Here is a 13,392-nt window from a genome sequence, read left to right as displayed (position 1 = left end):
TCATGCAAGCTAATGAGGGACAAATATGGGGGCACCTTTCCAAAAGGCAAGGAGAAGCCTTTATATCACAGAGAGGCAACTCACTACAAATGGCTAATCTGGATGTCAAGGTCATATAATCTCTTATTAATATATTCTCGGGCAGGCTCATATGCCCTCCTGTGGAAGTAGGTGGCGAATAGCCCAGTTTAGACATATTTGTAAACGTCTTTGCCACCCAGGAGTCCCTTCGCTTTTTCTCATAGGCCAAGAAAACAGATGTGAGTCCATGTGGTAAACTATCTTGAGCCAAAACAAATTGACTGCTTTCTTAGCAAGAGCACTCACTGAGTCACACTATGTCTCAGACCTGACTGTGGTCTTGGAGGTAGATCTTAATGCCCTTAGTTCTCTGGTTAGAAATTTATGCTGGGCAAATTCCAATATTGTGATATTTGAAAGAGCCCATACTGGGGCTCTACTGAGCATCTGAGAAAATAATTTATCCATATACAGTAGTTTTAAAGGTGCCACCATTTTTCTGCATGATCTAGAAGAGAAGCTATGAATAACATTGGCAAATATGGTGGTGGTTCAGTTGAGGGCTTAGCTGAGACCAGGCTGTAAGTGTTGAAGGGCATCAGCCAGGGAGTGCAGTTGGAAGTGATGACTAATCACCACGGCCCCATATAGGTTTGGCTCCTGTACAAAATCGGTGCAGGAAGCAACTGTTGTTTTTGGATGCTATTGCTTGGGAACTGCTACATGGAATCTTCTGGATGTCTCTTGACCATCGGGCTGGACCTTGAAAGGTGCGATCCATGACAGATACCTTAGCTGACAGAGCTACAGGTTTTATGTGTTCTGACCATGTTCTTGAACTTGAAATGGCTTGGGCCCTAGATACTTGAAGGACCACCTCCTTCCATATGAGCCTACCTGGCAGTTAAGATCTTGTCAGGGGGCACTTTAGAAAGAGCCATCCCTCAAGGAGGTAAGAGGGATGGCTTGTAGACAAAGGGCCTTCTCGGCAGCTGCCCCCAGACTATGGAACGCCCTCCCAACTGAAATTTGCCTGGCGCCGACGTTGATGACATTTCGGTGCCAGGTCAAAACCTTCCTGTTCCAGAAGGCTTTTAATTGAAATAACATCAACTGTGGGTCCTGATGATGGCAATTTTAATTGTATTTTAATTGTATTTTAATCATTTTATTTTTATTGTATTGAATTTTAATTATTGTAAGCCGCCCAGAGACCTCTGGGTAGAGTGGGCGGCATATAAATTAAACAAACAAACAAACAAACAAACAAACAAACAAACAAACAAACAAACAAACAAACAAACAAACTTTTAAGTGCCATTCCAATGCATTTATATGAGATGGTCTATTCAGGCAATTTGCTCTTCAACTGCCATCTGTATTTCTTCCTCCTTTCCACAAAACTATTTTTCTTGCGTGTGCTTTTGCTGTCATTTACCTGGACGTGTTCCTTGGTGCAATAAGTACCTAAGACCCTTCATAGTCTTTGCATCCCCACCTGAGTACAGGACAGAAGGATTGCCTAGACCGAGCATCATAGATTGATTTGTTGTTATTATTATTTCTTTATTCTTCTGAGCTGCTCTTTGCTGTTCAGCTCAGGCCTGAGCAAAATCATATAGCTTTTGGGGAAAAATAAGCTTATCAGTAATCCAGCACTGGAAGCCAAGATGGAGAAGATCTCCACAGCCACGGTGTATTTTCCTTTTGCACCCAGGTAAGCAGGAACAAAGGAGACCCACACACTGCAAAACGCCAGCATGCTGAAGGTGATGAACTTGGCTTCATTAAAAGTGTCTGGTAGCTTCCTGGCCAGGAAAGCCACAGTGAAACAGACTAAAGCCAAGAGACCTATAAAACCTATGCTGCTGTAGACCATGATCACTGAACCTTCATTGCATTTCAGAACAATTTCTTTGGTCATTGATTGCATGTCGAAATCTGGAAACGGGGGAGAGGTTGTCAGCCATACAGTACAAATGATTGTTTGAATAACCGTGCAAGAAAGAACAATGGAGTAGGCAAGTGGTTTTCCCATCCATTGCCTCATTTTGGACCATGGTTGAGTGACCTTGAATGCTAAAATCACAAGAATGGTTTTTCCCAACACACATGATAGAACTACTGTAAACACGATGCCAAAAACACTTTGTTGGAGGAGACATGACACAGGCTGAGGCCGGCCAATGAAAAGCAAAGCACATTTGAATGAAAGTAGGAGGGAGATGAGTAAAATGTAGGTGAGATTCCTGTTGTTGGCTTTGACTATGGGAGTGTCCCTATACTTAATGAAGATCCCAAGCAGCCAAACCATGATGAAAGAAAAGGAAAGAGCAATAACAGCCAGACTGATCCCCAAAGGTTCTTTGTAGGACAAGAATGTTACAGATTTTGGGATACATAAATCTTGGTCATTGTTTGGGTGTTGTCTTTCTGGGCACTGAAAACAGTTGTTCATGTCTGGAAAAAAAAAAGGTAAAGATAAAGGTTCCCCTTGATGAATAAGTCCAGTCGTATCCAACTCTAGGAACTGATGCTCATCCCTGTGTGTAAGCTGGTGTTAGTCCATAGACACTTTATGTGGTCATGTGGACGACATGATCGGAACACCGTTACCGTCCCACCAAGGTGGTACTTATTCATCTGCTCATATTTGCATGCATTTAAACTGCTAGATTGGCAAGAGCTGGGACAAGCAATGGAAGCTCACCCTGTTGTGTGGAATCAAACTGTTGACCTTCCAGTCAACAAGCTCAGCAGTTTAACCTGCAGCTACGTGTCTGCTATGTATGCATTAAATATATGTATGTGGCCTGTTTCAAAATTGAGGCACAGTCAGAGTGCTAAAAGTTTTCATGGATGTGTCTTAAGACATCATAGGTCAAATCTGAGGTGTACATTTGTAGCTTTCTGATTCAGCTTTATTTGCACAAAACCGTATACGACGATGTTGGACGTTCTCTGTGACCAAGGATGTCAAAGAGTTTGTTCTCTTTCTCTGGATATTGGAGGTGGAGATAAATCTTTCTACTTCCACTTTACCTTGAGTCAGTCTTTTGTTTAAATATTTCACTGGTTCCAGTTAGATTGAATGATTTTATACATATAGTAGTATACACACATAAAATCATAGAAAAGTGAAGTTGGAAGGGGCCTACAAGGCCATCAAGTCCAACCCCCTGCTCAAATGCAGGAATACAATCAAAGGATATCTGCCAGGTGAATATCTAAGGTTTTCTTAAATTCCTCCAGTGTTGGAACACTCACCAACTCCCAAGGTAACTGCTTCCACTGTCAAACGGCTCTAACAGTTAGGATGTTTTTCCTGATATTCAACCAAAATCTGGCTTCCTGTAACTTCAGCCCATTGTTGTGTGTCCTGCACTCTGGGATGATTGAGAACAGATCTTGCCCCTCCTCTGTAACACAGTCTTTCAAGTATTTGAAAAGTGCTATCATATCACCCCCTCACTCTTCTTTTCTCAAGGCTAAACATGCCCAATTCTTTCAGACTTTCCTCATAAGGCTTGGTTTCCAGTCCCCTGATCAGCCTTGTTGCCCAACTCTGAACACATGAATAATAGTAATTATATGCTGCCAAGTAGATATGGGATAATCATATTTGTATCCCAGGTGCCTGTGAAAACCACACTTTCCCCCTGAACCGGCAGTTCCACTTACTGCTTGCCACGCAACATGTGTGACTGGCATCGTTCTCATTGCACCAATCTGGGAAACAGTCTGATGCTTCCCTGCCTCCCCACACAACAGTCTGGTGCTTCCCTGCCTCCCCACACAGCTGACCACTCAACAGTTGAGCGGGGAGACTCTTCATCCTGTCTCCTTGCTTGAGTGGTCAGCTGCATGGGGAGGTGGTAAACCAACAGCCAGGCTGCTTCCTGGATTGGCGTGAAAAGAATGATGCCAGCTGCACCCACAGTGTGGTGAGTGGTAAGTGGAGCTGCTGGTCCAGCGGAAGGGCCAGGTTTTCCCAGGCACCCGTGGCACTGATATTGGTATTTGTATCCCCAGGGATACGAATACAAATATCTCGTGTCTGCTGCCAAATCTTTTCTAATTCATGGCAATCCTCACAAGGTTTTCTAAGTACAAATTACTTAGACATAGTTTATAAGCCACTTTGTCTGTCATTTTATGGGTTGCCGAAGGCTGCACAGATGGTCGGGGATATGCCTCCCTCTGCAGACACACTCCAGGCAATCTTCGATAGACTTTCACAGAGAAAGCAAAGTGAGGATTTGAACTTCCAACCTATGTTTCCACAACCAAATGCTGTAGCCCGCTGAGTTGCATCAGCACGGACACATGAAAGTGTTGGAGTTTTTTTGCAATCTTGCATGCTGCCTTTAGAAGATTTGCCTGGGAGGGACCTTTCTTGACTGGGACGACTGTCAGTCACTAACAGTACTAACCAACTGTTCCCTCCTGCCTCTGAATTCAAAGAGAACTCTATCTCTCTGCTCTATATCTCTTTCCCTCTCAGTGAGTCCATTGGTCAGCCATGTTGTTAGTTTGCTGTTACTTGTTCACTGTAAGTAAATGCAGCATTCTTATTCTTTCTCTTACTGATGTTCCCAATTGAGTTATTAATATTGTAACTACCAGTTGATGAGAAAAAGAGGTGGACTCAGCGAGGGAGTTTGAAACTATTCTGCTCTGTGAATCCCTGCACTTTTGGAAATTCAAAAACCATGCAGCTGAATTGGGTGTCTCAAAATGTAACTTTTGCCAATACAGAACTATGAGCAGCTTTTTAAGCACTGGAGAAATACAGGTACTGTACAGTGGACCCTTGACTTACAGACGGCTTGACTTACAGACTTTTTGAGTTACAGACTTCTCTGGCCGCAAAATTTAGGTTTGACTTGCAGCCTGAGAATTGACTTACAGACCAGAAAAAAACCAAAATGGAACAAAAACAGCCTGTTACGGGATTAATCGGTTTTCAATGCACTGTAGGTCAATGGAGACTTGACCTACAGACTTTTTGACTTGAGAACCGCCTTCCAATACGGATTAAGTTCTCAAGTCAAGACCCCACTGTATACAAATCTTGATATCTGCTTCTTAGATCACATTCAAGAAAGTTAAGATCTCAGAAACTGAGATTTCTTACCTGTTTCATTTGAAATCATTCCCTCTGGACATGGAAGACAGTCATAGCAACAAAATGGCTCCCTTTCCTTTATCCTTTTGCTAAAACCCTCGTGACAGTTATCGTTACACAGAGAAATGGGGATGGACTGTGTGTTGAAAAAAAAAAGAATATGCATGTTTTAAACTTGTTGAGTACATTTAGTTCACAATTTACAGCTTGATCCACTATTAAGAACCAAATTAAAATGGAGAGATTGGAGTTAGCATAAACGTAAGAGAATAATTAAATAGTGTGTACTACCTGGGCTTCAAGTTAGTCAACCTGTAAGAAGGCACAAAACAGAGTAAAAAAGAACGGTGGCTCAAAGGTTAGAAGCCAAAATCTCACCAGTTTTTATCTTCTTAGCTACAAAAAAATGATTTACAGTGAGATCCAGGTGGGAAGGTAATGGCGTCCCGTGTCTAGTTGCGCTGGCCACATGACCACAGAAACTGTCTACGGACAAGCGTTGGCTCTACGGCTTGGAGATGGGGATGAGCGCCACGCCCTAGAGTCAGACAGAACTGGACTAAATGTCAAGGGGAACCTTTACCTTTACCAGGTGAATCAAAAAGCACAACAGTCTACTCCTGCTAGATAAAGCTCATCTGTCCAGTCTCCTGGAATTTGCTCTTGTCAACCACCTATTATAAGATAGCTTGAAATGAAAGGTAAATGAGCCAGTCTATTATCCTGGGGTGTCTCAAGATGATCACTGAGCAATCATCATCCAAAGTTCCTCCCAGGCCTAGATTGTGTTGCCAGAAACACCAGGTATTAGCTGCCCTAGTTAGCCAAGTCAGTACATAGTTGTGCCCCTTTATGTACAGTATAGTGTAGGTGTAACCCCTATGAAATATTGGTTCAACCCAAAGGGGTGGGGCTAAGAAAGAGCAGGGCTGTGAGTAAGAGATTTGAATCAGAAAGAGCAGGCATGCTGAAGAGGCCAGAACTGCTGTTGTCACTTACGAGTGACAACACGAGGGGGTGCTGATAAGTATTGAGCCTTTCCCAGAAAAAATTGAGCTAGGAAGCTGTAACTGCCACACTATTCTACATATTCCCCCAGGAAGTCAATGCACTTGCAACATCTGTCCTGTAGCTTCTTAAGTCACTGCAAATAAAATTCTTCTGACTGCTGGTGTAACCACTCATTTGCAGCATTAGTTGCCTTCAGAACACTCCCAAATCATTGTCCCTTTAGGTGTTTTTTTGAGTTTGGGGAACAGATAATAGTCAGAAGGAGGCAGCTTGGGAGAATAGGGTGGATGGGGCATCACTTGAAAGCCTAAGGATGTCAGTTTTGCCATTGTTTCACCTGCAGTGCGTGACAAGGAGTTGTCATGCAACAGGATGACAACTTTGGAGAGCATTCCTCAATGTTTTTCCTTGATGTTTTGCCTCAACTTTGTCAATAAAGCACAGTAATATTTTGCATTGATGGTTGAACCCTGTTGGAGGTAGTCCACCAGCACAACTCCCTTCTTATCCTAAAAAAACTGTTGTCATTTGCTTTTGCACCGACCTTTGCACTCAGAACTTCTTTGGCCTGGGGGAACCACTGTGCCTCTATTCCTTAGATTGTTCCCTTGTCTCAGGATCATAACAGTAGATCCATGTCTCATCACCAGTTACCAGTTTGCCCAGGAAATCTGACTCATTTCTTGCAAAATGTTACTCCACACATCTGGTAATTCTCAATGAGCAGACTTCCACATTGAACTGATTGGTCACTGAAGGTCTAAGAGATTGTTAGTTCCGTTCAGGCTCCTTGTCTTGTAAACTCTTAGATGGCACCAGGAACATATTCTTGAGCCCTTAGCCTTCCACTTCTTGCATTGTGTTCCTGAGGAAGATCTGAAAAGGAACTCTCTTTGTGTTCACCCGGTACCATTTTGAAACCACCAATCAGCTGTTCAAAAAACGTCATTTTGCAAAGAATCAGTTCCCAAAGCAGGGAACCGATCATCGCAAAGCGAAATTCCCCCATTCATACCATCGTTTTGCGATCGCAAAAAGATCATCGTTAAGCGGTTTCATCATAATGCGGGACAATCGTAAAGCGAGGCACCACTGTACAGTCCTTTGGTCTCCCAGTTCTTTACCTTATGCTTTTGCAACTGATAAAGACTGGCTAAGAATTCTGATAACTCAATTTGCAGGAAAGTCTGAAGAAAGAACTATCTGTGGAGTGACAAAATAAAGACTGCATGATCCCTTTTGCCTCTTACTGAGATGGCAAGAGAGAGATTTACTTGAGACTTTTTCTCATGTTTAGGGAAGTGACTGGAAACATCTGAGAATCTGCGTGGATTCTTACCTGGTTAAAACTGTTAGGCCATACAATATTATCCTCATGAATTGTGAATATGTTGTCCCGGGCAGCGTGTGGTTCTACCTTTCCCACTTTGACTCTAAGAAAAGAATTGTTGGCAAAAGTGATCCAGTTAATTATATCAAATCCAGCTAATAAACTGCCACTTTCATCAAAAGAAATCTTCTGCCCAACGCTGTTGTTAAATGAAACACTTCTCATAAAATGGGAGAGCTAAAATTGAGAGAAAAAAAATAAGGATTTTTCGCCCTAAAAAAACTGGTGGACATGTACAGCAACTGTGATTAAAAATTGACTATGCAATGCATGTGTGGTAAAGAGAATCCTGCTGAATCACACATTTTAATACATTTTATATATTTAATATATGAAGTATCCATTCATATATTTTTGTATTTGTTCTTCTGCTTCCTTAAGGACTGGAGGTCAAATCAACTTGAAGGGAATTTACCATATTTTTCCGTGTATAAGACACCCCCATGTATAAGACACCCCACCACCACACTTTTCTAATCCAAAATTAAGAAATCTAAGTGGGACTTAGCAAGTGTAGGGGGAAAGGGATCAAAGCGCTGCAGGATCACTTTGATCCTTGCTTTCCCCTCCACTGGTGTTTGTTCTCTCCTCAGCTTACTTCTGTGTATAAGACGACCTTCAATTTTTAGTCTAAAGATTTTAGACAAAAGTACAGTCTTATACATGGAAAAATACGGTAATTAATAGACAGAAAGATGCTCTTTGGAGTGTTAAAATATGCATGGTTCTAAAAATACACATGGATGTGTACAAAGAGATAGTATGTTTTTTTCAAGGTGGAAAGCTTAGGCTTTCTCTTCCTGGGAGGTCAGGAAGTTTTTCATATTTTGTAACTGTTGTGTGCTAACTGCATTGTGATTAGGGGGCTCATAATCTGTGTATAGGTGTGAGGGCAGTACATTTGTATATATGTCTGAGAGTGAAGGAAAATGGGGTTCAAGTGACTGCTGCTTTTCAGAGACTTCTCAACTGTTAGACAGAAATTCATTCTTCGACTGCATATTAATGTTTAACAATCCCTGAAATTAATGATAACGCCTTGTTTTAGACTGCACAGTTAATAGGCTTAAGACAAAATAATTTTTTTGGCCTAATCCTGTTGCTTATTGTCATAAATCACACTAGAGTAGGTCTCTTGAATCAATGGGAGTTTGGTGGGTCAACCCCTTCATATGTTTCATGGATTCAAGTGGGCCTGCTTAAACTTTGCTGTAATCTAACGTAATTTACTACACTGAGCTACAAGATTTGGCAAAAGTTATGTCAAAGTTATGTCTGCTCCTGTCTGGAGACAACGGAGCTTCTGAAAGGGAAACAAAAGAGCCACTCTATTTCAGACGATAAATACAATGGAGACAGATTATTTAATTCTGTCATTAATATTACTCATAGTAATGGCACTATGTACTAATATCTGTCTAAATACTGTAATTTTTCCGTGTTTAAGATGCCCCCATGTATAAGATGCCCCCACTTTTTAAACCCAAAATTAAGAAATCTAAGTGGGGCTTAGCAAATGTAGGGTAAAAAGGATCAAAGTGCTGCAGGATGGCTTTGATCCCTGCTTTCTCCCTTTCTGCTAAGCCCTGCGTGGCTTAGCAAAAGGAGGGGGAAAGGGATCAAAATAATTCCATGATTGCACAATCATTTTGATCCCTTTCTCCCTTATACAGCCACGGGATTGCTTTGATCCTTCCACCTCCTTTTGCTAGGCACCATGGGACTTAGAAAGCTGAGGGGAAAGCAGGGATCAAAGTGATCCTGCAGCGCTTTGATCCCTGCTTTCCTTTTGCTAAGGCTTGGCAAGTGGAGGGGAAAGCAGGGATCAAAGCCCTGCAGGATCACTTTGATCTCTGCTTTTCCCTCCACTTGTTTTTTTCTCCTCAGCTTACTTCTGTGTATAAGATGAGCCTCAATTTTTAGTCTAAAGATTTTAGACAAAAGTACATTCTTAAACATGGAAAAATACATGTTTTTCCCCCATACAGATCACTTTTCTGCATCCTTTCAGTAATCCTTATGATCCCCTTATCATCATTTTTATTGCCCTCGGGTTTTACCTGCCATGACACTTGACTGAGAAGCTTCTGTCTCTGTTCTTTCACCATAGCTCTCTTTTTGGACTTTGATGAAATCAAGGACTGGAGTGCATGCACCACAGCAAAAACAGCATTGTAGATGCTGTAGCTGTGGGCAGTCATGCTTGTTTCAAAGACAGATGTAGGAAGCGTTTCCAGCTTCTCTTGGCCGCTGCAGGTTTCATCAAATGAATGGTACGAAGTGGAATTCAGCAAAGAACAAAGAAAAGCAGTCTCCCAGAAAATTTGCATAAAACCATCTTCTTTTTCCCAGGTTGGGTTTCTGGCTTGAACATACTTCTGGAATCCTAACACCTCCTTTGATTCAATTGCCAAGGATATAGCACCGTGGAGGTAGTCTATGCCCCAAGTTCTTTGGAAAGAGAGTGATGTGAAATCCATCTGGGCCGTCAAAATCCAGAGTTTCCCTTTTGTCTTAACCAGGACATCTTGACAGTCTGAAAGCTTTAGCAACATTCCCAAAACTGATGTGGTCTGAATTTCCCCGTAAAGGATCAACACATTAGCACTGCTTTGCATAAATTTCCTACACGTTCCAGTGGCCTCTTCCACAAGTTTTTCAAAGTCCTCCAAAGATGATGTCCCTTGTTTGGGGAGACTTTGTATGAAATCAAAGCAGATGCCGTTCAGTGAAAAGGTAGGAAGCACATTCTGTACAAACCTTTCTCCATTGTCATCATCCAAGTACAGCACTCCAATCCATGTCCAGCGGAAATGCTGAAGTAAACGAAGAATCCCTATATGCTGGTGGGCCCTGTTTGGAAACATCTGGTGGAAGAAGGACCCTTTGATTTTGTTAGCCAGCACTGGGGCAGAACCATAAGTGAGCTGAAGAAGGAAAGTGAAGAACAATAGATTTCTGAAATATGTGTGTGTAGTTGTGTGACTACTAAACTGTGGTGCTTTGCCCAGTAATGTGATGCTATTTTCAGAATGTCAATTGAGCTATGCACATTTCCTCACAAGTTCTCAGGGGAACACCTAGTAACACAGAACCTTCTTATGGAAATGCATTCTAGACTTCAAGCCATCACTTCAAGCCACAATTTAGCTATATTTAAAATAGAATTCTGGTTGGACAGTGTCATCAAAGTGACCAACATGAATTTGACCCAACTCCAGGAGGCAGTGGAAGACAGGAGGCCCTGACGTGCTCTGGTCCATGGGGTCACGAAGAGTCGGACATGACTTAACAACTAAACAACAACAAAGTACAATTTAGGTCAGTGGCTCCCAAACTGTGTACTAGAGCGCCCTGGAACATCAAAAAACCCAGCCAGGGGTGCTATGGAATCCATGTAAGTACTACTAAGGCTGGGCTTCCCCCCCCTCTTCTCCTCCCCCCACCCAGAGTATAACATTGGGGGAGCCGCAGCCAGTGGCTAGAAAGTTGGAAACCACCAGTTTAGCTCCTCTAATAAAACACTATATATTATAAAAATAAAATGAACATATCAATATGCTCCACCTTCTTCCTACTTTCATCCTCCACCCTGGAACTTAAGGCTTCCAGCTTTTGTTACTCCACATTTCTGTATCCAAATTAAGATTTTCATTTGATCTTGCCCAAAAAGATAGAAAGTGAAACGCGTACCCTCTTTTCCCCCCCAACATACATGTGAATAGTGTTTGCAGCTTCATGCGAATAGTGTTTGCAGTTTCATGCAGATAGTGTTTACAGCTTCATGCATTCTGTCTAACTTTAAAAGTGACTGTAATGAAGCTTGTCCACATATCCAAGTGCTTTGGATGATTCATCAGAAGCTACAATAATAGCCATGCCTCTGCGCTATCAGGGCATAAAGAACTTGTAACTGCAAATGATATGATAATGAAGTTGCTCTTGTCACAGTCTGAATTTATTTATTTATTTATTTGATTTATACCCCGCCTATCTGGACCGATGGACCACTCTAGGCAAACTATAAGCACATTATGCCCTTTGGTTTTAACCATTGCGATAGCACAATACATCCAAAAGGAAGGTCAAATGCCCATGGATCATTGAATACCCAACATCCATGTGTACTGATTACCTGTGGAATCTTGTAGATACTCAGGATGGTTGCCATATGGAGAAAAACGTTAGAGTTGGGTCCCCCAATGGCTGCTATGGGATTGTTCTGAGTGCCACACTTGTAATTTGGGATGAATCTTCCTGGTGTTGAGAGCAGTTCCATTGAGCCAAGATAAGTCGAGCTTGCACTGAAATGGCTGTCATAGAGCTGGAAGCCGAGGCTGTCATTGCACAAGATCTGAGGGTTTCCATTGATTTCTTTCACAGCAAACACCAAGCCCAGAATGTGCTGGTAGTGCTGAGTCAGTACCCTATCATGGAATATAACCTGATGCATCAAAAGGGACTGAGCATGGACATCTACCTTTGAAATACAGTGTTGGGTACAGAAACTATGAGAATACCCAACATCCATGTGTACTGATTACCTCTGATGGTTCAGAGCAGTTGTGCCATATGGCAACATGAAACAACCTCTTTGAGGAGGGATGGATCAACCAAGACATAAGTTTGGTTCATGTAGCTCAGGGGCAGCAGACTACACCTTTTTGAGAGCTACCATATTTTTCCGTGTATAAGACTATACTTTTGTCTAAAATCTTTAAGACTAAAAATTGAGGCTTGTCTTATACACAGAAGTAAGCTGAGGAGAGAACAAAAACAAGTGGAGCGGAAAGCATGGATCAAAGCGATTCTGCAGCGCTTTTATCCCTTTCCCCTACACTTGCTAAGCCCCACTTAGATTTATTAATTTTGGATTAGAAAAGTGCGGGCGTCTTATACACGGGGGCGTCTTATACATAGAAAAATACAGTACTTTGTTTTTCTTCCAGAACCTTAAAGACCCCTAATGGAAGCAGGGGTACGCAGACATGGACACATGGCCTTAGAATAAAATAATCCTAATGGGCCACATATCTGTGAAGATTCTCAGTCATCCAGGTGAAGTTATCTGAAAGTTGAGTCATGGCAACTGAACATCTTCTTTCTTGTTAGGTTGAAAACTAATAAGAAAGAAGTCCAGAATCAGGGGCCATGGTTTGGTTTTCGAAATGGAGCACTCTCTGCTTCTATTAAAACAAACTGAACAAAATGGGTACTGAAATTTCATCCATGTATTCTGCAGACGATGGGGAGGTCATTTTACTGTCATGATTAAACAGATGGAAGCCAGATATCCTTGCCAGCCTTATACTAATCCAATAGGTCTACTAGCACATTATTGTCCTGATCTATATTCTTCCAAGCTCTCATTCAGGAAGATATCTTGGTCTGGACCCGCAGCTAATGAAATCAGCTGGACATGTAGCAAGCTGTTCAGCATGAGCTTCAGTCTATGCCAGTGATGGCCCGAGTGCCCAAACTGCAACACAAAAGCAACTTATTTATTTCAAAGCGCCAACACTGCAATTAAAACCCAAATGCTGAGGTTTTAGCTTAGGAAAAAAAAAAGGGCTCCTGCACTGCAAGGGTTAAATGCTTGTGTTTTCCCCCCTATGGGTGGTATTAACAAAGAAATACTTAGTGGTCCTCTAATCCCCCATTGGGCTAGACTGGTAATGGTTGCCCTCATAGTGGTGCAACAGAGAGGAGTGCCAAAATCCGGGATCGGAGGATGAGTAAGTATCTCTTGATGGCAACTTATGGCTCGTATGCCCACAGAGGGGGCTCTGTGTGCCAGCTATGGCACGCGTGCCATAGGTTCGCCATCACTGGTCTATGCTTT

At 42.2% G+C, this 13,392-nt stretch overlaps 1 protein-coding gene across 1 annotated transcript; it reads right to left on the bottom strand.

The window, feature by feature from the left end:
- Positions 1-1,026: 1,026 nt before the first annotated feature.
- On the bottom strand, positions 1,027-12,081 carry LOC110070350 (vomeronasal type-2 receptor 26-like). Its single transcript, XM_073003713.2, has 5 exons — positions 11,686-12,081; positions 9,611-10,477; positions 7,500-7,727; positions 5,159-5,285; positions 1,027-2,481 (listed from the first exon to the last, which is right to left on the bottom strand). The coding sequence occupies exons 1-5, from the start codon at positions 12,079-12,081 to the stop codon at positions 1,580-1,582; spliced, it is 2,520 nt and encodes an 839-aa protein (XP_072859814.2). The 3' UTR covers positions 1,027-1,579.
- Positions 12,082-13,392: the final 1,311 nt, after the last annotated feature.

Source organism: Pogona vitticeps, chromosome 6, assembly GCF_051106095.1.
Source record: "Pogona vitticeps strain Pit_001003342236 chromosome 6, PviZW2.1, whole genome shotgun sequence".
In the NCBI taxonomy this organism is placed as follows: domain Eukaryota; kingdom Metazoa; phylum Chordata; class Lepidosauria; order Squamata; family Agamidae; genus Pogona; species Pogona vitticeps.
Note: the sequence above shows the minus strand (reverse complement) of the source record. Positions and strands in the feature narration are given on the sequence as shown.

Bases quoted from the DNA above. Each gene is read 5' to 3' on its own strand.
- LOC110070350 (XM_073003713.2), bottom strand. From the start codon at position 12,081: ATGGATGTTGGGTATTCTCATAGTTTCTGTACCCAACACTGTATTTCA. The intron at 7,728-9,610 runs GTAAAACCCGAG...TCTCAATTTTAG, and splicing joins TCAGTCAAGTGTCATGGCAG to CTCTCCCATTTTATGAGAAG. The intron at 2,482-5,158 runs GTAAGAAATCTC...TTTTTTTTCCAG, and splicing joins AATGATTTCAAATGAAACAG to ACATGAACAACTGTTTTCAG.